Raw genomic sequence first — 24,815 nt, forward strand, 5'->3', positions numbered from 1 at the left:
ACGCGGTGGGCTGTGGACGAACGAGAAGCAGGCTGCCAGATGTAGGGGCTAGCAGATGACAGTCCGCTGTGGGGAGAACCTGTTGGGAAAGACGCTAGAAGGAATAGAAGATTCGATGGACTGCCGGTGGTACAGTACCGGCGATACAGGTTAGTGGTAACGGGGAAAGCGGGCTGGCCTGTGGATAGCCGGATATCCTCCGTTCCTGATGATTTGGTAATCATCAGCACCCCTTTTGCCCAGGCGGATATCCCCCCGTGACCGTCACAGGGAAAAAGCAAAGGGCGCCGAAACAAAGCAAGCAGAAAAAGAAGAGCAAACCTTATCGACACCTGCTGTACTTTGGCAGATGCAGGCGGTTGGGCGTCCATCAGACCGGGTCCGGAGGAAAAGTGACAGAAACCCGTCTGGTCGCAGCGTTCCGCCCGTGATAGAATCGACGCAGACTGAAGGAGAGCGATCTGGCTGGCGATAGTCTTCGCGCTAGGCTGACGGCTGTAGGTACCAGCTCCCGCGGCTGCAGCATGGAGATCGAGGCGTCCTTAGACTCTGCTTGACCAGTGATGTCAGTTGTACGGACTACGGACTCGTCCAGTCGTGGGGTCAGATCACAAGAGGACCTCGTCGGACTCCGCGTCATGTATGGAAGGCTCAGAAGCTTCACGGCTTCGCATGTGCTGCAGCCTGAATCTTTAAATGATTGTCAAACAATATTATGATTCGCTCGTCTCAGCCGAGCCGGGGTAATGCCTGTTAAGATCTGCTTGCCAACGGATACTAAACCTCGGTCTTGAGTCTCTTGACTCAATATCCAACCATGACGGCTGTCGGCGTTAATTTGCACATCCGCCACCAATAACGACCCCGGCCTGAAAATTCGGGAGAAACTGATTAACGTTTGCGCCTCTGGTTGGAGCGATCAAAGAAACCGCCGGCCAACGACATAGGGCCCTGGACAGGCTGTCTTAGTGCCCCTGACTCTGCGTCTTTCAGGCGAAAGGCATCGTCACCACGCGAGAAATTGATGAAGAGAGGCGGGTCTGGTGCAGATTGAGTGGACTGGACAGTCTGGAGTCTGGATTCGGATCCATCCGCGGACCTCTCTGCTGCAGCCTCTATCGCCATCAAACTTGTCTGTCTGGTCCGAACAATCGGTTCTTAGCTTCTGATTCCCCGATGGGTCCCGGTGGAGAGCTCTAGTAATATTTGCTCTCGCTTTATGTTCTTTTTCCAGATCAGTTTCAAGTTCGACTTCAAATGATGATGGTGGCTGGGCCTGACCTGACGCCATGCCCCTGTTGGTTCCCTGTTGGCGTATTATTCATCGCCGTTTTATTTTTGGGAGGCAATCAAAATACGCTGCCCGAGAGCTTTCAGCTAGATACATCCAGCCCTGAGACTCTGATGTCTGAGCAATACTTCTCACGTAAACAAAGAGGACGCCCAGGGCGCCCGAGGCCTGAAGTTTAGGGACTCCATCCAGTGTGGAAGCACAATGGAAGTGTTGGGGAACCCCCTAAGAACGCAAGAAAGGGGCGGTTGATGGATCGCTGGCAAAACCCACAGCTTCGCGTACCTTAGTATCGGGACGCGGGAGAGCCGCAGAGCTTCCAAGTCCGATTTATTTTATTTTCCTTTTTCTCATTTCAGTCTTAGCCGTGTTCCATGTATTGTTTATGACGATTCATCCATAGTATTCCTCTTTCTGTCATTTATTTTCTGTTTCCCCTTTAAAACTGCTCCCTGGCGTCTTTTTGCTTTTCCCTGTAGGTTTAAGCCTTGCTTTTTTTGACTCTCTTATTTTTTTTTTGTTTAATTAGATTTCTAGACCATACTCAAAAGATACCTCTCTTTAAAGACCCTAGGTGGTTATATATCAAAGCTGGATCCCCCCGTCTGTCGGCCTTCTTGAAATTCCTCACCATCATCCATTCCTTGACGGACACACCTCCTACTCGCACTCCCTCCGCGGCCATTCCCTTGTCCTCGCTGCCCAGGACCTCTCCATTGCCTATTACGTGACGGCTTCCTCCCTTGAGTCCTCCCTCCTGCTATCTCTCCAGTCAAAGTCCCTCCACGCCCGGACCAAACAGGCCAACTCCCGCGGCATCTACTCTTCTCCCTTTCCTCCTCCTTGCTGCGATCTGCCGGTCCCGGCCATCCTCATCGAACACTATATACGCTTTCCCCCTGCGCCGCTACTCCTACCTAGCGAACTAGCGGAAATAAATCCTCAGCAACCGCCATTTCTAGCGCTTGTTGACAGCAAATCGAAAGCCTCCAAATCAGACGGACTGGTCCTCTGATTCCGCGCGCCGGAGCATCCCTCGCAATCCTTTGTGCAGTACCCGGGTACTTTGTCGCATTCCTGCCCTACCTGCTCGTGCTGCCTCGTCACTGCGTCACCCTGCCTTAGATTGGGGTTGTGGGCACTTAAAGGATCGGATCTCGCCTGCAGCTGCAACTTTGCCTGGAATCTTGATACCTCACCCGCTAGTCGACGCATCCACCTCCGTTGTCCAACACAGACTAGGCCACAGCCACCGGCTGAGTTGCGTTTTCTGGAATATTTATTAATAAAGCTGAGTGAGATATATTCTGTGTTTATTTATACCGTGAGTCATTCCCCCGTATTTCTGGTTCATAAGCACCGCGCTCTCGCTCCTTTACCAAGTCAATTGGAAATCCACCCAAGCTGACCATGACTGTTCGCGCAGACCTCCACATGATTCTCCGAGACCTCTCAGCTTGCAACATGGGAAGGGGAGCCTATGACACGACGGGAGTTAAGAAGCCTGGCGCTCCTCCACCACCCCCAAAATAAACGTCTGGGGCTCCCGTTGCATGTGCCAACCACATGATACTGTGATTTTCTCTTTTCCTGTGCGAAAAGTCGTTTGTGGTTTTGTTCCATGGCGCCTTGGCCTCTGGAGTTTGACGTGTCTGCTATGAACTTGATCTTTTACTGTGAGTGGTCCTCGGACCAGGTACATTCGTTCCAGTGCTAACCCTGCCGTGCAGTTCTCTGTAACACTACCCTGTTCATCATCGGCCGCTATTCGTTTCGGACTTCATAGATCGCTTTAATATCGCCATTCCTCTCCAAGTGGAGCTTTACATTTGACCCTTCTCGATCGACACCGCCGTGCCGCTCTTCTCTTCGACCGATACTTTCGAGACCTTATCTACTACATTTAATACTTTCACCGACACGAACAAGTTGAGGCCATGATCAGATTTGACACCAAAAGTGCTGCGACGTTTCTGGATACTGACATTTTGGGGTTTACCATATTTTTTCTTTGTACTGGCGTTTGGTATAGACAGGACTGGGCTTGAGATTCTGGGATGCATGGGTTGATACCAAGACATATTAGATTTGTGGCCTCGCGGCCGACTCTTTTTTTTATATTTCCTTTTACTTTTTCGTTCTAGCCCTGGGCTGTGTTTTTGCTTTTGATCGATACTAGATTTCCTTTGTTTATGAAGAGTGGTACTTTTGTCGCGTTTTTCTGTACACTATCCTGAGATTTCCTCGAGAATGAAAGCAGGTGTTGGCAAGCCTTTCTTGGTTCATAAAAACTTGGGCGACTCCAACAAATAACCTTTGACCACTGACTGACTGGCCAACAAATCCATAAACGACACCGCCGATGAAATCGCCTTGGTCTTGATTGCCAGCCGGGATTTTACAGACACAGGTACCTCTCATTCGCCCGGGTGTTTTTGAGTCAAGCTAACGGTGCCTTAGTTATCCGGCAGGCCCTGGTCGAGAATCCCAGCGTTGCGTTCTTGCGTTGCGCCGTGCTTCTTTTTTTGGGCAGCTATCGGGGATGCAGAGGTTGATGCCGTGCGAGCCTGGGTATGTAACCACCGCCAGGCCTCTGCTCGTCCTCCTCTGGCACGTCATTCCTCCGACTGCGTGTCAACGCACGTTTACATGTACAACCATTTGCTATACCGGGCACTGTGTACCTAGGACCCTAGGTAGCTACGCATGGGCCAGCGGGCACTAGGTATCGCGACTTGTACCCAAAGGCCCGGCGCTTTAGTGCTGGGCCCAATCAAACTAGACTGCGTTGGGTGTCAACCAGCGATGCTTTCCATTGGCGGTGGACACTGATTAGAGCGGAGAGGCCTAAGGTGTTGTTCTTTCATTCCTTCGTTCATCGAAGCTCTGACCGGTTTTATTCTGATGGCGCTGTGACTCTGTGCGATTGTGCTGCTGCTGCTGCGTTGGGGTTGTAGATCCGGCCGAGTACTTTGCGCAGATAGCGAAAGCACAGGCTGTTTTGCTTTTTGGCAGAGGTGAGATGATCAAATCCAGGTTGTAGATCTATCTAACCGTCTAACGCCTGCAAGCAAACAAACAATCAGCCGGAAGCATGAAAATCAGGAACTTGTCCTCTAATCCAACGGTTCTTTGCTTGCTTGTTTCCGCAAGAACCACTATCCCTGGCGCGGGCAGCTCCCGTGACTCCCGTGACTGGCTGAGGGCGCTAGGCCTGACCTGGACTAGCGTCATCAGCTGCCCAGGTCTCCGCCTCATTACAGACGGTTGCGACTGGTGCTGCCGATGAATCCGTCGCATCGACCGACACTCTGACGAAACCTGACTTTAAAGGACCAACAGTCTGCGAGCTTTCAAATCACATACGGCAGGTTGCAAGGCGTCTAGAATCCCGCCAGAGCAGGCTGCCCTATCTCCACCCGCCCACCGCTCTTTCCATCTCTCTCCTGGTACTGGTGTGTGCTCTACTCTGCGTCTTTCCATTAGTCTGCTGCCTGTCAAACAACCCCTGCTTGAAACCGAGTCACTGAACACAGGCCAGTGGTTCTGACTCTTTTCTTATTTTCTTTTTTGCGTTTAGGCTACCCGGATTGTTCTCCTGCGAATTTGCAATCACCCGTTGTTCATATCTTGCCTGTTGCTGCACGACGACCTGATCCATCCAAGCCATTCCCTCGTTGGGCCCCGTTAGCCATGTCTGAGTCAACTCCCGCGAGTGCGCCAAAGCCGAGCAGTAGTGTCAAACTGGTACTTCTGGGAGAAGCCGCTGTAGGAAAGGTACGATGTTCCTGTTCCCCTGCTGGCGTGGTATCTGCGCCTCGGCATTTGTTTCCCTCGTTGTACATGGGTAACCCACGGTGGCCAAGTCGGTACTGACGCATTGTGGTTGATAGTCCTCGCTGGTGCTGCGATTCGTCAACAATGACTTCCAGGAGAACAAGGAGCCCACAATTGGAGGTAAGCGACCGGCGATGACGATTTGCCTTCAGGAAGCTGACCGTATCAGCTGCCTTCCTGACTCAGAAGTGCTCGCTTCCCACCCGAACAATCAAGTTTGAGATCTGGGATACCGCCGGTCAGGAGCGCTTTGCTTCGCTCGCCCCCATGTACTACCGTAACGCCCAGGCGGCGCTCGTGGTCTACGATGTGACCAAGCCCTCTTCTCTGACAAAGGCCAAGCATTGGGTGGCGGAACTGCAGCGACAAGCCAGTCCTGGCATTGTTATTGCTCTGGTAGGCAACAAGCTGGATTTGACGAATGATGGCGGCGAGACACCCGCCGAGGCTGAGCGAGAAGCCACGGAGGGAGACGATGCTGGCGAGAACCAGGAAGAGCACGAGGATAACACGCCTGGTGATGCTCGAAAGGTGCCGACGCGGGAGGCCAGTACGTATGCGGACGAGGAGGGACTTCTCTTCTTCGAGACCAGCGCCAAGACCGGGTTGAATGTGACGGACGTCTTTACTGCGATTGCCAATGCCATTCCAGAGAGCAGTCTGAAGAGTGGACGAGGCGCTGGCGCAGGCACCGGGCAGACTACTATTGGGGGTGGCGGTCGATCGACCGACGACTCACGAGTCAACCTTGGGGATCGCGGTGCGGCGACGGCGAAGGAGGGATGCGCTTGTTAATAATGTGTTTTTAATTCTTTTCTTACAGATACCGTCAGTCGCCAGGTTACAGAGTGATCTCTGCGTTTTTCCATGTTGTTTTGTGGCGTTCTGACTTGCTGTGCTGGATTTCATGCTGCCTCAGCGACGTGCTCTTAGTAGCAGTGTATCATTTGAGTACATACAATCGTTATACATCAATTGCATACATTTTTTGAGAGTCTATTCATCGTGAAGGAAGTGAGTTGTATAGAGGGCATCCAAGTCACATGACGCACTAGTCCTAAACAGGCAGACCCCAGCTAAGCGAGGCCGAGCCTCCGATCCCACAGCGCCCAAACTCCGCCCTCACAAGTCGCAATTTGAATTGCTCTCCGTCGACCAACCCGCCAGCAACCACATCAAAGGGACAGCACCCCCAGCAGCAGCACAGTCAGATCTCCCTGTCTGCACTACATTCCCTTTCAAAATGGCTGCCATCAACAAGATCGCCCACAACTCGCCCTCGAGGCAGAACCCCTCCGAGCTGGAGACCGCGATCGCGGGTGCTCTCTTCGACTTGGAGAGCAACACACAGGACCTGAAGGCTACTCTCCGGCCTCTGCAGTTCGTGTCTGCTCGTGAGGTAAGCGGTTACGGATTTCTTTGGTTGGATTTGGGGGAAAACACGGGCCACGGGGGAGGAAATGTCGAATCGAAAAAAAAAAATATGGACAATTTGATATCGGTCAATTGGGACGGAACGGAGGCATTGCTGTTCGGCGTGGCTGGGGAGATCAGAATCGGCGTTGAAAATACATCTGGGTTTTATGATCTGGTTCTAACAAATTCAATTATAGGTCGAGGTCGGCCACGGCAAGAAGGCTGTCATCGTCTTCGTCCCCGTCCCTCTCCTCCAGGCCTTCCACAAGATCCAGCAGCGGTACGCTCAATCCACCCACCCATGCATTCTCTACACCAGCACCAACCCGCCATGAACACATCGCTCCGCACTCCGCAAAAAGAAGCCAACTAACAAACCCACAGCCTGACCCGCGAACTCGAGAAGAAGTTCTCCGACCGCCACGTCCTCTTCGTCGCTCAGCGCCGCATCCTCCCCAAGCCCAAGCGCTCCGTCAACTCCCGCACCAACCAGAAGCAGAAGCGCCCCCGTTCCCGCACCCTCACGGCCGTCCACGACGCCATCCTCGACGACCTCGTCTACCCCGTTGAGATCGTCGGCAAGCGCACCCGCACCAAGGAGGACGGCTCCAAGACGCTCAAGGTTATCCTCGACGAGAAGGAGCGTGGTGGTGTTGACCACCGCCTCGACGCCTACGGCGAGGTCTACCGTCGTCTGACGGGTCGTGCTGTCGTTTTCGAGTTCCCCCAGGGTGCCTCTGAGTACTAGATTTGCTCTTTGCTCGGTTGATGGGAGACGAGGAACAGGTGCGGAGTCGAGGTTTATAGGGTTATGACATAGGGAGAGGGATAGCTCATATTTATGTCTTCTACTCTCTGCCGCTTCTCGCATCCGGGGAGGAAGAGGAAAGGAAGGAATGTGATGTGATGTGATAATTACACTCAGTCATGATCTGTTTTTGGCCCGGGCTGTTCTCTTTTGTTCGGCGTGGTTGAAAGATAAAAAAATTACCCAAGTTCATTTTCTCTTCTAGCTGTAGTAAGTTGGAGTAAGTGGATGCGGGCGCTGTAATTGTACGAGTATGGGGGTATATCAAACACGCGGTTTCTAGCAAATACGTCTGGGTCAATCAAGGCTACCTATGCGGAATCAGGGCTGGACGCAGACCCGCCAGACACAATCCTCCCAACCCCCAACACCATCCAATACGCCAACTCCCTCTTCGTCCCTCCATCGGCACCAAGACCAGCGCCGGCACCCAGCGAGCCCTTCCCTCCCTCCTCCGACTCCATCGGACTATCCGAGTCCCATTCCATGCGCACGAAGACCGGAATCTCGAGCACGTCTTCGTCGGGCTGGATCTGCTGCGACGGGTCGGAGGCCTGCCCGCTCCAGTCCAACTGTCCCGATACTTTCATAAGGTCATTGCCGCTGTCGTCGCTGTCATTTCCGGCTTCGTCGTCGCTGCTACTGTCATTGCCGGCCGTTGGCCGCTTCCCTCCCAGACCAGGTAAGGAGCCAGGTACGACCTCCAGCACGACAGTCGTCCAGTTCCGGCCCTTCTCCCACACCTTGCCTGCCTCTGCGACCCTCTCATAAGGCGGCGCAACGGGTTCGAGCGCCTCGCTCCAGGCGTCCTTGTTCGCGCCGATATCGAACTGCGGACAGAGGATTGTAACCTTTGACGCGACACGGCCGGGTGTCACAGATGGTGTTGCGAGCGTAATGCGGACGGGATCGAACATGTGGTTCTTTAGTGTCAGAAGCAGCTGAATCGGTTTCTGCGGCGGAAGAGCATTGAGGTCTGGAGCTGGCGGTGGTACTGGCTGGGAGGATGAAGGGGGGAGAACAAGCGGCCGGAGTGTAGGGAGGGGGATGTAGCTGATTGCAATGAGTTTGATGCGGTATCGGACAGATTGCGGTTTGAACTCTGGCTTGACGAGTATGTGCTTGCACGATTTACAGCGCTTGGAGCGCTTCGTGCGGAGTAATGTTGGGAGTGGGAGGAGGTCCTCGACGAAGCGCGCGTTCGGGGACTGAGATAGCGAGGTGCGCTGTTCGATAGAGACGGTGCCTTCCCAGCCGCAGTCGTCCGAAGCAAGGCGGCGGATGATGGCTGTTTCGGAGTCGGGGTTACTGGGGATGGAGAGGCCCTCGGCTGGTGTCAGGGCTTCGCGCATGACGGGGGGTTTAGCGCGGGCCTTTTTGCTGCTGTTGCCATAGAGCGAGAGCCCGGATCGCGTGTAGAGTGACATGATGCGTTGTAACTCGCTTGGGGAGGAGAATTGGTTGGCAAGGTTGGCGGGGTTGACGCCCGTGGTGTTTGTCTCAGACATCTGGTCTTTGTAGAAGTTCTTGAGGGCTGCGAAGCGGGCGTCGCGCGTGCGCGGGGCGTTTGTGGTTGTAGGTTGTTCTTCGTCGGGTTTCGTCCCGGCAGGCGGGAGCTGTTCGTCAATAGACGAGTACATGGACAGGGGAGATTTGAGCTCGCCGAATGACTTGGAACCCCCGTGCGAGCCGTGCGAGCGAGATGGAGGCGCAGAAGACGGGTCGGTTGTCAATTTCGTCAATTGACCACGGATATTGGTCGGCTTGTTGAACTTGATTCCAATATCCAAGGTCGTCCACATGCAGTAGTTGCAAGACAGCACCCAGGGGCCTGCATGCTCCCCCGAGGAGTCGCCCTCTAGCGCCGTGACAGCCAGTGGCGCTGTACAGCTTGGGCAATTGAAGCAATTCCGCCCGCATCTATCAAAATCAGCGTCCATCCCACAAACAAATCAAGAAAGTAAAAGATAAGGCGCACCGATTCCCTTCATATCGCACTAAGCTACTCGGTGTCTCAAACAGACAGCTCGGACAATACCAGCACAATATCTCCTCCGTGATGCATCGCGGGCACTTGATCTGGTGGCAGTCCTCACAGTATAGGAGCTGCTCGGGCGGGTAAAGAGAGAAATTGGACCGCGGGGCGCGAGGGTCAAAAGTCTGTTCGTCCTCATCCTCGTCGTCAGATATCACGGGCTGCGGGCGTGGCTTGACGGGACTGGCTTTTTGCGGCGACTCTCTTGATCTCCGATTTCTGGAGGGATCCGGGGCGTCTGCACATGGGCAGGAGATGAACGTATAGGGGAATGGGCACGCCATGCTATCCACGTCAGTATACACTAGGCCACACGAGCGGAATTAGGATTCTTACCTGACAGCCTGCTGGACCGCCCTATTGAGAAATGAGGGGGTTCGTTGTTGAGGTGGAGGCGGCGTTTGCTGGAAATCCGAGCTCCTTATCGACAATCAACAAAGCCAAAGATTTCCTTCTCCGACGTCACAACCACTTGCTCGAAAATGGCCATCTAACCAGCAATTCTGCTAAAATCCAACTCAATTTCTCAATCATCATCACACATACCCTATAAAATCACAATGTCATCTCTCCGGCACCTCCGCCCCGCCATCCGCGCCTCACAGGCGCCTCGCCGCACGTACGCTAGCCAAACCCCCGGCAACCCGGTGCTGGAAATCTTCAACCGCAAGACCAAACATCTCCAGAAAGAGCGCGCGGCGCAGAATGTCGAAGAGAGCCGGAAAGTCGACTACCTCAAGGATGAGGTCGCCATGCGGCTATGCGAGCGTCTCCTTGTACGGACTCCTACCTACCCTAGCTATCCTAGCTAGCTACAGCTACATACAGCTCCATGACGAGAAGCCGAGACTAACAGACACAACTAGGACATCAAACGCAGATTCCCCAACGTGCTCGACCTTGGCGCAAACAGCTGCAACATCGCGCGCGCCCTAACAACACCCATCCCAGCGCTCGACGCAGGCGCAGATGCAGATGCCGCAGCAGGGACAACCATAACCCCCGAGGGCGCAACCATCTCCTCCGGCGGCGAAACAGTCACCCTCGCCGACCGAATAGACCACCTCACAGCCATCGAGACATCACCGGCCCTCCTGCACCGCGACGCAGACCTCCCCTTCAATAAACTCCTCCCTATAACCCGCAAAGTGATTCCGGACCTCGAATCCCTACCCTACGAACCCAATACTTTCGATGCAGTTCTTTCGTCTCTCTCAATCCACTGGATAAATGACCTTCCCTCGCTGCTGGCGCAGGTGAATTCGGTCTTGAAGCCGGACTGCCCGTTCATTGCGGCGATGTTTGGAGGAGACACGCTCTTTGAGCTGAGGACGTCGCTGCAGCTGGCGGATCTGGAGAGGCGGGGTGGTGTCTCGCCGCATGTTAGTCCGCTTGCGGATGTCAGAGATGTTGGCGGGTTGTTGACCAAGGCTGGGTTTAAGATGCTGACGGTGGATGTGGAGGATATTGTGGTGGAGTTCCCGGATACATTCTCGCTCATGGCGGATCTGCAGGCGATGGGGGAGAATAATGCCATTGTGCAGCGAGAACAGGGGCCTATATCCCGAGATGTGCTGCTGGCCAACGAGGCAATTTACAGGCAGTTGCATATGGAGGAGGGTGCTCCTGGAATTCCAGCGACGTTCCGGCTGATCTATATGATTGGTTGGAAGGAGGGAGAGGGACAGAGCCAGCCGCTGGCGCGGGGAAGCGGAGAGGTGAATCTGAAGGATATTTTGGGCGGTGGTGATTTCAGGCCATAGTCTATAGCCTCTGTACAGTATCACAATGAACAAGGAACAACAAAAGTCGAATGACAACATGACAAGCTTAAACAGTCCTTCGGTCCGTCATGACACGCACAATCGACCCCGTCCCCGCCAACTCCACCAGCTTCTCATGCCAGTTCAGCAGCACGCTCATCTGCTGCCCACCACCCCCCTCACCAAGATTCCTCGCCTGGATCTGCGAAAACCCCGTGCTCTGCGGCGACACCGACTTCCTGGGGCTCTGCGCGCCGTTGCTCGGTCCCCCGGCCGCCATACCCTTGTACCTGCACGAACCATCATTAGCATACCCTAATCAATCCATACCAACCTAGAAGAAGAAAGAGAGGACATACAAGTACTTCATCAAACAATCCCCCCTCTCAACACCGCCCTGCCCCTCAAGCACAGCAGCTAGAACCCGTCCCATCTCACTCTGCCTAATCCCCTGCAGGACATCGATAACCGTCGCAAGGTGGACCTGCTTCGCGCCCTCGTCGCCGCCCAGGGGCGCCGTGTCGAGCACGTGGATCAGCGCCGCGGCGGGGTCGCCCGAGCGCAGGAGCTGCCGGACCTGTGTGGCCGTGTTCGCGGCGTCGCTGGGGCCTTGCGAGGGGGGGAGCGTGGAGGGCAGGAGGGACTCGATTGGGAAGTTCTGCGGGCTGTCCGGGTCGAGGGCGTCGATGTTTATCGTGCGGTAGTTTAGGGTGGACATTTTGGGTTTGGGTTTGGTTGTGGGGGTTTGAGGGTTGGTAGGTAGGGTTGTTTTTGATTATTCGGGTTGGATTGGATTTGGATTCGAAACCCGGGTGGTAATGGGTTGGTTGTTAGAGGAGAGGGATTGAGGAGCGGTGGTGGTGGTGTTGCGGTGGAGCTGGAGAGGACGGAGGAGGGAGAAGTTGGGTCGTCATCAATTGAGCTAAGAGAGGCTCAGTTCCACGCGGGGAAGGCTGCTGGGTTGTGACAGATGGCTTTCTGGGACAGCCACCCTTCAGCTCTCTCCAGGATTATGCAGATGACTGGACTAGAGAATAGGAAACAGGAGTTCATAACATCACTTAATCAGAATCAATGGCCAGGTTTACTGTCTGTGCTAGTGAAATAGAATTGATGCCTGAACGCCTCAGGCATGAAATGGCTAACCCTATAGTTACAGTCTACCACCTGTCTAAGGATTCATCTTGTGTACCATGCCTATAATATGGCTATGAAGACAGGTAGCTGATCCATAGCTTATGGATGTGGGTAGCATACAAAGTGGGTTTGAAGCATGGACATGGTTATGAGCAGAGGTAGCACGGATGCCTACTACGGACCATGTCCACGCTATGAACCATGGCCGTCTATACAAAGGGAGCATTACAAGTGGGCATTGATTATAAGGTCAACGAATGTAGGCGACATCTTAAAGGACCTAGTCTATGATTGTTCCGCTACCTAGACTACTATACAAATTCCGTATCTAACCCAGCTGGAGGTAAAAGACAGAAAAGCCGATCGCTATGCAGAACGCCAGAAACCCGATATATCGTGGTATCTCAAAACAACAAGCCCGCCCAATGAAATGAAAACGCCGAGTTGACCACGTATGGGTATAATACAAGGAATGTGAGGAAAACGAGCGTATTAACGGTGTGAAGCATCATCCGGGGAGGTAATCGTAAACTGGGGCACAGGGCGCTCCTCATCGGAAACGCGCTGTTCGTGGAGGTCTTCCAACGTGTTTGTATCGTCTGCCTTGCTCTTGTTCTGGCGTCTGCGCATAACCCGCTTGATGGGTCTTCCCATTGCAGCGAAGGCGCGGCCAAGAGGCTTCATGACGAACCCGACAGCGGTCGTGACGGCATCGAGGACGACGCCGACGGGCTTGTCGGGGATGCAGCGGAGGACCACGGCCCAGGGGAGACAGCCAAATGCGCAGGCAATACAGATACCCCACTGCACGCTGGTGATCTCGCGGACGTTGAAGGCCTCGCCGCCAACGTAGATGATCATGACTTGGCCGCCGACCATGATGCAGTTGATGCCGATGAACCAGTAGTTGCGGTGCATGCCTTCAAAGATGTTGAGTTTGTTGTCAAGGCGGCGGTTGTTGAATTCGTTGAAGATTTGCATCCAGACGAAGGTGTTGAAGACAATGGTGTCGAGCTGGCGGTGGCGGGTGTCTGGGTCGGAGGAGAGGTAGTCCGAGAGGATGCTGTCTCCCGCAAAGTAGAGCATGAATGTGATGCCGAGCTGATAGATGGCTTGGCCGAGGATCATCTTCCACATAGTCACCGTGAAGAGCGAGGCGCTCTTGGGCACGGGCTTGCGGTCGAGGATCTTGTCTGTGGGTGCGTCGGTTGCAAGAGCCAGTGCAGCGAAAGTGTCCATGATCAGGTTCACCCAGAGAAGCTGGACGGCGCTGAGGACGCTCTCGTTGTCGGAGTTGTAGAGGGAGGAGACGAAGGTGAGGACGACGGCTGTGATGTTGACTGTGATTTGAAACTGGAGGAACTTGGCGACGGCGTCGTTGACTGCACGGCCCCAGGCGATGGCGGTCACAATAGACTTGAAGTTGTCGTCGAGGAGGATAATGGAGCTGGCCTCTTTGGCAACTTCAGTTCCAGCAATACCCATGGAGAAGCCTACGTCTGCTGTCTTCAGGGCTGGTCCGTCGTTGGTACCATCACCTGTCACTGCCACAGTTTCGCCCAGCTTCTTCAGCCGGGCGACCAGGATACGCTTGTCTTCAGGAGAAGAGCGTGCCAGGACCTGAAGATGAGGAATGACCTTGTCCATATCTTCCTCGGAGAGTTGGCGGAACTTGGGGCCTTCCATGACAATACCGTCCTCGGTCTTGATACCACAAGACTCGGCAATGGCAGTAGCGGTGCTGATATTGTCACCTGTGACCATCTTCACCTGAACACCGGCAACATGACAACGTTGGATGGCAGCAGGAACCTCAGGACGAAGAGGGTCCTGGATACCCATCACCCCAAGCCAGGTCATGTCGCGGAAGATGCTGTCAAAGTCGGCGGAGTCTGGATCGTCCTGAACACGGGCAGCTTCGACTGGAGGCCAGCTAGGAGTAGAGAAATCCTTGTAGACCAGTCCAATCGTACGCAAAGATTTCTTCGCATACGACTCTATGGTGTCCAGGACATCCTGCTTGTCCTGCGCAGTTGCCACTTCTATGCGCAGTTTGTCCGAGTCGGAGTCAATTCTGTTTGAGCATTTGCCGACCATGATCTCGGCGGCTCCCTTGACCAGGAGGCGGTATTGTCCCTCGGAGACCTGGTACACCACGCCCATGCACTTCCGAGCAGAATCGAATGGAATGAGCTGGACTATGGTTGCGGAGGCTCGTTCAGTCGTGACATCCATCCCCAGATAGTCCCTGGCCAGCTGCAGTAGTGCCACTTCTGTCTTGCTACCAATGAACTGCTTCGCGCCTTCCTTTTCTTCCTCGAATGCAGTAGAGTTGAGAGCAATGCTCTTGACAAGGAGGTCGCGGGCTTCCCTGGGACTCGTCTTGAAAAGTTCCACAGCAGACATGGAGGTAGACTCCTCCCCTGGGCTTTGGATAAAGCCTCTCGAGCCCAAAGTTCCAGCGACCACGGTCATCTTATTCTGGGTCAATGTGCCAGTTTTATCTGAGCAGATAACTGTTGCATTGCCCATAGTTTCACAGGCCCGAAGAACACGGACGAGGTTGTTCTCTTTTACCATTCGTGTCGTAGCAAAGGCGAGAGCCAAGGTCACGGCCAGCGGAAGACCCTCTAGTTAAGTTAGATATGGCCGCTAATAGTCTTAAAGGAAATGCTTACCAGGAATTGCAACGACAATGACTGTCACAGCCACAATGAGAATGTCCACAAACTCTTGACCTTTAGCAGCCGAGCTGCCAGTGTTGCTGTCAAGGTTGGCAACGAAGCGGAAGAGCAAAGCAAAGAAGAGAATAATGGCAGCACTATCACCGTTAGCACATGCTTGGGTGTGACACATTGGGAACTTACCCTGATCCAAACCATCCAATCCAGTTTGCAAGCCGTCCAAGTTTGACCTGTAGAGGCGTAGGGTCGTTGGACTCTTGCAGGGACATGAGGATTCGGCCATAACTAGAAAACTTTCCGACACTTGTCACAAGGTATGACCCGACCCCTTCAAGGACATTGCTACCGGAGATCATAAACGGGTCGAGCTTTTTGGTGGCTGTACCGTCAGCGATTTGTCGAGATACCTCGAATCCGTCTGTCTTCTTCATCTGATCGGACTCGCCAGTAGCAGACGACTCGTCACATTTGATACCATGGCCAGATATGAGGACGCCGTCGGCAGGGATAGAGTCACCAGGTTCAACCTGCAAGATGTCGCCGACCGTGATGTCGAAGATCGAGATCAGGACCACCTTTCCGTTGCGCACGGCCTTCACCTCGCGGTCATCATTCTGTATTGGTCAGATCAGAGGCACCTGAGAAGCGAGAATGGGGAAACTTACCCTCTTGTTCAACTTTGCAAACTGCCGCTCCTTTTGCCAGTCATTCAACGCCGTTACGATCGTAACGATTGCGATAGCAATTACGATCGCAACTCCTTCTACCCAATCCACACCATGTCCTTCATCGATGGTCTGGTATATTCCCAGCGACAGAGAAATAATAGCGGCGATCGTCAGCAGGATGATGATCTTATCATTGTAGGCCATCCACAGCAACATAAAAAACCCGGTTGACTTCCTTGCTGGCAGTCTATTTTGACTGAAAACCCGTATCCGATCGTAGAACTGAGTGTCTTTGCCTTCAGAGCTGCCAGCAGCCTCATGATAGTCAAACGATGATGTCTCGGTGTTGTGCACAAGCTTTCCTGGCAGTGTCGTTTCGTCGGTGGATAATCCTGATTTGAGATCTGTTCGTAGAGCCTGAGCTAGGCCTGAAAGTCCTCCAAGTGCTTGATAGGCAGCCAGGGACTTGGGGTTCAGCATCTTGTTCAGCTGGCCAGGCGAGAAGGGGAACCTGTTATCTTGCACCTCGAAATCACCAACATTTTGGGGATCTGGATTGAGGGCTTCGGATATCGGTACGTCGTCGAGATCTGAAAAGTCGATTGCATTTTTGCCCTTTTTAGGCTCTAAGCTCGGTGACGCCTCTGAGTGGGCGATTGTTGCTGCACTCGAAACATTTGAATCGGCTCGAGCACGAAGAGTGTCTCCGTCGAGGGAATGCGAAGAGCGTGGGGGATCACGATTCACTGTTAACCGATCTGCAGATGGCATAAGGGTTCTTGAGCCCGCTTGCCCGGGCGAAAATGGGCTTTGATCGTCTTCGTGGATTTCAATCTGGGGGGTTGGCAGTCGCAACGAGCCCTCAGAAGGGTCGCGGGAGTTAGGGTTCGCCATAATCAACAGGCAAACTGCCGCGTAGCAAAACTGATGTATATTATGGTGTTTTATCTTGCATCAGGAAAACGATACGAAGGCTGGCAGATTCTGATGTTAGATATACGAATTGCGAAAGGAGGTGGAGGCGAAGGATGCACCTAGGCATATCTGGGCAGTGAGGCAGTGCAAAGTATAGTGTATGACGAGGCAGAGATGCCACCTACCGAATCAATTTCCCATTTTTCAATATTGTGATTGGCCAGCCACAGATTGCTGCAATCAACTCTAGTCTCCAAGTCCCTTGGCAGGGTCCATTAGTGTCTACTGGCTTCTTGATTCTGCTGCTGGAGCCCGTATATAGCCTCTGTTTCGTCTCGGTCGTGTCGGCAAACAAAGTACGGCGGCTACCAGAGTCTCTGTGAAACACACGGGCTGACTGGAAGCCCTCTGTTGGGCTCCCTAAGCGCTGACTAGATTAAGATCCCTCTTAGTCAAGCGAGAGGTGGGTTGCGACAGTGGTAGTCTTATTCGTATTGTCTAGGGTGACCAGGATGACAGGCAAGGGATGGGTCCAGCGCCTAGTGAGACCGATCATGATGGCAATTCCGGCCAATGAAGCAGGCTCACGATAATTCTTCACGCAAAAAAGCTCAGGTCTTGACGCCGAGACTGGTTGGCTGATTGGCTATTGCTGCGCCTCGATGCCCAGCATCCAGCCGGTTGCATGTTGTGCAAGGGTAGCTATGTATGCAACTTGAACATCCTTTTAGGCTCTGACAGAGTACTCCGTAGCGTTTCCACTGTCGGATGACGTTATCTCGCTTGAAGTTTCTTCACCTCTGGCATCTTCTCAGTCCTTCGTTGAACTTTGACAGAACCACCTACGAGTGTGGCGCATGATCGCTTTCTCAGGGGCAAGGGTTTGCTGCGCCACATCGCTTGTGGCTGGTAGCTTTTCGAGCTCCCCAACAACGCTGAAGACTCCATTTTGCCTTCAACTGAATCCGGAGAATTCGCGCTTTCAATGACTCGAGTGGCAATAGCTACAGGTGAGCCTCGCACGTGGTTGTATCACGACCTGCCGGCTGCCTTTCCTGGGTTGTACTGACTGACCGACGGTGAGACGAACGGGGCTGAGCCGCTGAGCAGGGTGAGCGATAATGACAAGGCCTAAGCAGTCAGGTTCAACGTGGTCAACGTGGGAGACTATCAGATGCGGAGACCATCTGCTGCAAGGGTAGGCAGCAAGAGCCTCGTATCGGGCGCTGCAGGCTACTGTGCGATGAGCTTGTGTTTCTGAAACGGGCACTTTCACCCACGAACAACCTCCAGGGCCCAGGCTCCATCTGAGCCTCATCCGGGTGAGACTTACGAGATCTACCAGAAACAAAGCAAGAATCCGACAATACGGTAGGCTTATCTTGGCTCTGTCCACATACATCAACGTGGGTCCACCCCGCCAGGTGAGACCTAGATGAGGTTCCTTTTTGCGCGTCCTGCCTAGATCGCAGTCATTATGAAGCAGGATTCAGATTACCTCGTATAACGCATCCCAGTGCGGAGCGGGGCCGCGCCTGCGCCGGCGCCTGCGGATGTCTCTCCGCTGTGTACGTTGATGCTATGGGGTAGCTGTCTCGTTTGTGTCACTCGCCTCCGACTTCCAAGGCAGTATCCGGCATATCAACAAGGCGCTTTTGCGTCTGAGATTTCAGATAGGCTTCCGCCAAAGCAGTGCTGCCTCCCCACGATTCGCATGATTAAGAAACCCACACTTCAGGATGGGTAGCGTCTCAGCCACGACACAAGGAGCCAGGCTCGTGGAGTTCGGCGGACAGTCCGCAGTGGTCATCTGATTCACGCCACTAGGGAGTATCGTCACTATCAGTGGCTCTTCAAACGCGTCTCTCCGTATTTGCAGCCACGTCGGCACAGCTCGCCGCCAGTAGAAATGATGGGAGAGAGTCTAATCAGTGCTGAAGCTTTGATTTGTCATTTGTACAGCCATCTGTGCTACCTCAAGTGGCGGTACCTGGTGCTTGAGTATGAGGGCATGTTTCGGCGAGCTCTACTCCGTAGAAACTGCCATGCCTGGTACGTCTGCCTGTTGTAGGTAACCGTGATAGCTGAGGTAGGCTGCGCGAAACGGGGCTGGGGAGGAGGTGCTCGATGCTGTGAAGGAAAGCCTCTGTTAGCCAAATGGCCTTCGAGAATCTTGACACTGAGCTAAGGAAATACCTGGATTGGTGCCTTGGGTTTATCGACTCCAGCTTGGATCTCAATTGCTGTCCGTTGTTGAGCCAATTGGATCTTGCTCACTGTGTGAGGGAGTAAAACATTCAATTCACTGGCGTAGAGTTGGCCAGGTTAATGTTTGAGTGGACGGGATGTGCAAGTGGATGGTTGGTCTGGGGGAGAGACCTCTGCATGATGACAATCTTCTTTCTCCATTGCCTCTACAACCAACTCACACCAGACAAGCAAAACATTGACCATGGCAGAAGGAGGACTCTCTGGTCCTCAATCCAGAAGCAGCTGAGCACACAGAAGAAAACCTACAAGAAGCAAGTCGCATGCCGAGCACAAAGATATCGACCTCAGCTCTTTTGTGTGAGTCCTACTCCTACCCTCTACGTGTCAGACTGGTGTCTCTCAGATCATTGTCGATCCTCTCTCAAATCATTGTCGATCCGAATGCTGAAAGTACCTGTTACTAGCTGCGTATCCACTATAGATCAGGAGAGATTTAAAGACACCCATTACCGCGAATCTTGCCTCGCCTATGTCGCCATTGTCCTCAAGAACCAAGTGCGAATGACCATGAGCCCGAACTAGGGACCTGAACGAAATAAAGGCAGAGGTACCATCACGACATTGATAAGTTTGCAATTGCTGTTTGGCGGCCAAGAGGAATCCTCCAAAGGATGAGACAGAGACTTCGGACGATCGATTCCGTCTCTTCGTCTACGAACAGCTGAATGATGGAATAGATACAGCATATTCTCCGACCATGGCCTTTGTTTTATCAGATCTGAAGCCCTTATCGGGTTGTCCTTAGTGGGGACCCTGGTGAGGTGAGTTCAATCTGATGCAAATGGCCACAAGGTCCCCAGCCCTACCCCATACAGTCAACGCAGTGCACATCATCCCATCCTCCGCCAAAGGTGTGTACCAGGTACCTTGGGGACTCAAGTACCCTGGGGAACATTCACACGGCTCCCGAGATCACCTGTATGAGCATATCATATATAACCATACCGTCTTGCAGACAGGACGCGACAATCAAACTCAATTTATTGCTACCTATTACGTACCCTTTTTCTATCTTCTCCCCTAACCTATTTGCATTTTTGTCAAAGGATAGATAAGAGAGAAACCATGGTCCAACTACACGACATCCTCATCATTGGCGCGGGCCCCTGCGGCCTCGCCGTCGCCGCTCGATTGAGAGAGCAAACGCCCTCCGCCATATTCACAGATTCCGAGCACCAACGATACCACTGGATCAACAAGCACAAGGGCAGAATGAACCTCATCAGACGAAGACCAGGGAAGATGGGTAGCTTGGGGATTCCCAAGCAACAAGCCGTTTCAGTAAAGGAACGGGCTTCGTCGGTCTCAAGCGAAGGTTCAAACGCTTCTACTCCCACAACATCAACAGCAGAAAACGACTCCGCAACATCTCTATCCTCACAAGCCTCCGACTTCGAGTCCGAACCCGAAGAAGAGGAAGAACAATCCCCCACCCTCAAAATCCTCGACTCGACAGGTCCCAACTGGCTCACGAAATGGCACCGCGCCTTCCGCACCCTTGAGATCGCGCAGCTCCGTAGCCCGATGTTCTTCCACGTTGACCCCAGCGACCGCGACGGCATGCTCGCATATACGACGGAACAAAGTCGCGAGAGTGATCTCTGGGAGATACCGGGGTGTGTAGGGAAAGAGATCTCGAAGCACAAGAAGAAGAAACAGCAGCGTCAACGACTGAAGCAGAAAAAGGGAAATCTTGGCGTGCTGGGTGATACAGAGATTGACGAGCGCGATCGTAAGGATTACTTCTCCCCAGGGACTGCATTGTTCAGGGATTTCTGTGAGAGCGTTGTGGGCAGGTATGGGCTCGACAAGAAGGGACTGATAGAGGAAGGAGAGGTTGCTGATATCACGTATGGATATGTGGATGACGTTGATTCCGTGAAGAAAGTGTTCACGGTTGCGACAAAGGATGGAAGCGTTTTCCATGCTAGGGCTGTGGTATTGGCCGTTGGTCCTGGCGGGAAGAAGATCATGCCCTTTGAGCTGAGCGATCAGGAGAGAGAGGGTGCCTGTCATAGCTCCGAGATCAGGCCAGGCCTGTTCCCAAGTGTCCATGTGAAGAGAAAGATCCAGGCACGAAAGGAAACGAACCTGGTCGTCGTGGGAGGCGGGTTGTCGTCCGCGCAGATCGTCGACATGGCAATCAGAAAGGGCGTGAGCAAAGTGTGGTTCCTGATGAGGTCCGATTTCAAAGGTATGCTCTTCCCTCTCTACCATATCTTCCATTCAGGTCCAGACAACTGACTAGACTACGCGAGGACAGTCAAACACTTCGACATAACCCTAACCTGGATGGGGAAATTCAAAAACTACGAAAAAGCCGTCTTCTGGTCCGCCGACACAGACGAAGAGCGTCTCGAAATGATCAAGACAGCCCGCGGCGGCGGCAGCATCACGCCCCGGTACCAGAAGATCCTACAGCACCACGCCTCAGCAAAGAGAGTCTCCATCCACACCCGCACAACCATCGCATCGCGAACCTACAACCCCTCCACAAAGACCTGGCATCTGACCACCAACCCGCCGATTCCGGACTTCCCCGCTGAGATCGACCACATCTACTTCGCGACGGGGATGCACATGGACGTCAACGAGTTGCCGTTCCTGCAGAAGATGCATAGCGAGTATCCCATACGCTCGATCGGCGGCTTGCCCTGTCTCACGGACGATCTGATGTGGCAGGCGGAGGTGCCGCTGTATATGACGGGGAGGCTCGCAGCGTTGAGGTTGGGTCCCGGGGCGCCGAACCTCGAGGGCGCGAGACTTGGGGCTGAGAGGGTTGCGTGGAGCTTGGAGGAGGTGCTTGGGAGGAGGGCTTTCGGGAAGGATGGACAGGATGAAGGGGATGTTGAGCGGTCCGTAGAGTGTTTCTGTGGGCTCGGGAATCGGTATGCTAGGTTGGCCGAGGCGTGAAGGGGAGAGAGTGTTGGTGTGCTATAGAGGATCATGTAAATGAGGCCATGCTATACCCTCTCCCTACCCAGGGTTGGCGACAAAATCCTCAATCCTCGATAAACAAGGACGGCTTTAGGCATCTGCAAAGACGATAACACGGAGATATATCAGTAGGAAGAATTACATTAATGCTAACACAACAACAAAACGCCTCCCAAGACCGTAAGCTCTAACTCCGTTCTAATCAACATTAGCACCAGTAGCCAGCTACTTATGCCACTTCTTTGTCTTCCCCGACGGCGCCACCGCAACCACACTTGCACCCGCAGCCCTAGCCCTCGGCGCACCACCGCCCTCCCTACGATGCCACGCATCATGCGGCCATATCCACCCCCGTACGCGCTTTGCATCACGCTTCTCCCCGATTTGCGGCTCAGGTATCCACTTGTCCTTCCCTTCAGGTAGAGTCCGTTGACGGGTGAGCGCGCCGGGCCCGCCGACATTCAAATGGGACGAAGGTTGAGAGGGGAGCGGGACGGATTTCGAGAGCATGAGGAGGAAGTACAGGGCTAGGCTGGCGGTCATCGGAACGTTGAGGGCTTCTGGTGCTCCGGCCGGGATTGGGCCGCCGTATCCCATTTCGTCGTGATGAGTGCGAGTTCGCGGCGGTGACTGGCTGGCAAGCGAGCTGTCGGCAGAGGGGGTGGGCGAGCTGGGCGAAGCGTAGCCGGATGAGTTGTGCTCGACAGAGCTCTCGTTGCCCTGGTGGGCAGCGATATTTGTCGGAATTGGCGCGGAAACTTCAAGGAATCCAAAGTAAGGCACATCGTCGCCCTGGTCGCAGCCTGCGCGGACACAAACAAGCTCGATCTCCGTGATAATGAAGCCGTAGCGGCAGGAGTGTTCGCGCATGCAGCGCTGGAGGTGGGCGAGGCCGTTGAGGTACTCTACCCGCCGGTGTGGCGCTTCATTGCGCATGCCTGTGTTCCACCGGTCGAAGCTCTTGGCTATTCCAACCAGGCGTCCGCGAGGGAGGCCCGAGATCGTTTGTTCAGTGTCGGAGGTATAGTTAGCCAAGAAGTGTGGGCCACCGTAGTTCTTGTTGGCTGGGGTCCTAGGCGCCGGAGCTGGGTATAAGGACAGGTGGTCATGACCTTGAGATACGGCGAGAGCTGCATTGACTCTCGGGGCGTACATGTCCTGGACGAGACTAACGAGCGCGGCTTCTGAGTCTGGAGACAGGCGGTTGCTTTGGACTACTGCCGGGGGTGTCAGGTTCGAAGGGATCGCCGTTTTCAGTAGCTTCGTGAGTCCTTTGATTGAGTTGAAAGTATCCAGCGAGAAAGAAGTCCAGCTGCGTAGGTTCCGAACATCCCACCAGAAATAGTCATGCAGGCCTCTGGTGGGAATTACGCTTACATTGCGGACTAGGTTGATTGCTTGTGTTGGGCTTGTGAGGTACGAGAGAAGAGTGGTTGACTGCGCACAGACGCTGGGAACAGTATGCGCAAGGCCAACAGGTGAGCACAGGGAACTAGTAACGTGTGTGTAGCGGTATGGGGAAGCTGGAAGTGCCAGCTGCGCCGGGGCTTCCCGTGACTTGGCTACGGGCTCGGCCGGTGAGTCCCGCAAGAATGGGGGATACACAATGATATTCGGTGTGGCCGGAGTCATTGGTGCCGTAGGGGAAGGCTGAGGCTGAGCTGCATACTTTGGGTATTGCCGATAGGTCGAAAAGGCGTATTTAACCTCTTCAATACTTGAGGTTGAGCCCGAGCGAGAGTGGTTGCGAGATCCCCTGCGTTTGTGGGACGGTGTGATGCTCACAGGAGACGAAAGTGTTGATTCATTGTACGATGCGTAGACAGGCGAGGTATGGGCAGATGAGACAGCGGCCAGCCTGTCTGATACCTCGACCACGTTATGCTGGACTGACGGACGCCGGGGCGGATATGGAATGAAGCCTGGCGGGTTTCGAGTGTTGGAAAGGAACCGCCGGTGACGCCGCGGTCCAGCTGCTGGCGGTGGCTCAATGACAACGTCTTGTGATCTGATCCTAGGGAGAAGAGCAGGTCCGTGTTGATACCGAGGAGGAGAATCTATCGTTGGGCTCGTAGTCGAGGTGACAGCAGACCAGGGAGATGAGTCGTTCGAGTATATAGATGAATCTGATGCATGACGATTATGGGAGTGTTCAGCCAGCTCCTGGTACTGCACCGGAGGGGTGGTGGGCCGGTTGTAGGGGAAGCCCAGAGACATTTTCGTGTAGCCACAGGAATGAAATAGGCGTATTAGGTTGTGGTGTAGTCGGAAGAGCCAGCTTCCCAAGCGAAAGATAGAGAGGCCAAAGCTTTTCTAAAACAGAGATATCAAATCCCAAGCATGACAATTGTGAAAAGCAAGACAAGTGGACAAGCGGGAATGGTTGGCCGTTAAATGCTTCAGGCACGAGAGTGTCCAGAGCCAAAATAGAAGCACTCCATCAACCGATCATCCCAGGGACCAAATAACCTGAAACATGGAGAGAGCTCCATCGAGACGCCAGATATACAGCCGAGGCGGGTGTTTCCAGCAAGAACCGGGTCTAAGCTGCCAGTTCCTGCTGCTCTGATCCGAAGTCCAGGGTATCTTCAGCAAGCACGGGTGTTTCACATAGCAGCTGCGCGGCAAAATGTTACTATATTTCGCATGTTGCTGCTATCCTCAGGCGTGAATCACTGAGGAATGGTTCGCGCAAGCGCCAGGGGAGATCTATAATCGGCATAGGTGTGTTTCGTCTATTCTGGGTAGCAGGGTAGCTAAATTTACCCAGATTGCGCGAAAGCCTGAGGTTTCAACATATCGGCGGCAAGCAGAGGTACCGGTGGGCATCTGCTGCACCGAGTATGCCAGGGACGCCTCATGGTGCGTGCGCCTCTGGTGGGAGGTCTTTAAGCGCCGAGGTTGATATGGGACAGCCAGGATGCGACAGGGGTATCGCAAATGCCACGGCAGGCAGTTCCTAGATCAGCATGACGTCTGCGAGAGCTCCAGGGCCCCAGATGTTCTAAGAATACCTCCCCGGCGACTAAGGTGGTCTCAGTACGCGCCGACGA

The 24,815-nt window shown here is 53.8% G+C and overlaps 7 protein-coding genes across 7 annotated transcripts; 3 read left to right on the top strand and 4 right to left on the bottom strand.

The window, feature by feature from the left end:
- Positions 1 to 4,984: 4,984 nt before the first annotated feature.
- DSM5745_02996 (40S ribosomal eS7 domain-containing protein) lies at positions 4,985 to 7,292 on the top strand (the record flags this gene model as incomplete). The annotated part of the gene is made up of 6 exons (XM_026745012.1): positions 4,985 to 5,068; positions 5,185 to 5,248; positions 5,298 to 5,918; positions 6,184 to 6,527; positions 6,742 to 6,824; positions 6,929 to 7,292. The coding sequence occupies 6 exons, from the start codon at positions 4,985 to 4,987 to the stop codon at positions 7,290 to 7,292; spliced, it is 1,560 nt and encodes a 519-aa protein (XP_026605878.1).
- A 371-nt stretch (positions 7,293 to 7,663) lies between these two features.
- Positions 7,664 to 8,860, bottom strand: DSM5745_02997 (putative dynactin Arp1 p62 subunit RO2; the record flags this gene model as incomplete). Its single annotated transcript, XM_026745013.1, has 1 exon — positions 7,664 to 8,860. The coding sequence occupies one exon, from the start codon at positions 8,858 to 8,860 to the stop codon at positions 7,664 to 7,666; it is 1,197 nt and encodes a 398-aa protein (XP_026605879.1).
- Positions 8,861 to 9,947: 1,087 nt separating this feature from the next.
- On the top strand, positions 9,948 to 11,150 carry DSM5745_02998 (uncharacterized protein; the record flags this gene model as incomplete). Its single annotated transcript, XM_026745014.1, has 2 exons — positions 9,948 to 10,163; positions 10,254 to 11,150. The coding sequence occupies 2 exons, from the start codon at positions 9,948 to 9,950 to the stop codon at positions 11,148 to 11,150; spliced, it is 1,113 nt and encodes a 370-aa protein (XP_026605880.1).
- A 67-nt stretch (positions 11,151 to 11,217) lies between these two features.
- DSM5745_02999 (actin-related protein 2/3 complex subunit 5 family protein) lies at positions 11,218 to 11,868 on the bottom strand (the record flags this gene model as incomplete). The annotated part of the gene is made up of 2 exons (XM_026745015.1): positions 11,218 to 11,440; positions 11,510 to 11,868. The coding sequence occupies 2 exons, from the start codon at positions 11,866 to 11,868 to the stop codon at positions 11,218 to 11,220; spliced, it is 582 nt and encodes a 193-aa protein (XP_026605881.1).
- Positions 11,869 to 12,779: 911 nt separating this feature from the next.
- Positions 12,780 to 16,533, bottom strand: pmcB (putative calcium-translocating P-type ATPase(PMCA-type); the record flags this gene model as incomplete). The annotated part of the gene is made up of 4 exons (XM_026745016.1): positions 12,780 to 14,917; positions 14,966 to 15,108; positions 15,155 to 15,585; positions 15,637 to 16,533. The coding sequence occupies 4 exons, from the start codon at positions 16,531 to 16,533 to the stop codon at positions 12,780 to 12,782; spliced, it is 3,609 nt and encodes a 1,202-aa protein (XP_026605882.1).
- A 3,357-nt stretch (positions 16,534 to 19,890) lies between these two features.
- Positions 19,891 to 21,738, top strand: DSM5745_03001 (FAD binding domain protein; the record flags this gene model as incomplete). The annotated part of the gene is made up of 2 exons (XM_026745017.1): positions 19,891 to 21,019; positions 21,089 to 21,738. 2 exons carry the CDS (start codon positions 19,891 to 19,893, stop codon positions 21,736 to 21,738), a joined length of 1,779 nt encoding a protein of 592 aa, XP_026605883.1.
- Positions 21,739 to 21,987: 249 nt separating this feature from the next.
- Positions 21,988 to 23,979, bottom strand: DSM5745_03002 (uncharacterized protein; the record flags this gene model as incomplete). The annotated part of the gene is made up of 1 exon (XM_026745018.1): positions 21,988 to 23,979. One exon carries the CDS (start codon positions 23,977 to 23,979, stop codon positions 21,988 to 21,990), a length of 1,992 nt encoding a protein of 663 aa, XP_026605884.1.
- Between the last annotated feature and the right edge of the window lie 836 nt (positions 23,980 to 24,815).

The sequence above is a fragment of the Aspergillus mulundensis genome (genome assembly GCF_003369625.1).
Source record: "Aspergillus mulundensis strain DSM 5745 chromosome Unknown scaffold_2, whole genome shotgun sequence".
NCBI classification, from domain to species: domain Eukaryota; kingdom Fungi; phylum Ascomycota; class Eurotiomycetes; order Eurotiales; family Aspergillaceae; genus Aspergillus; species Aspergillus mulundensis.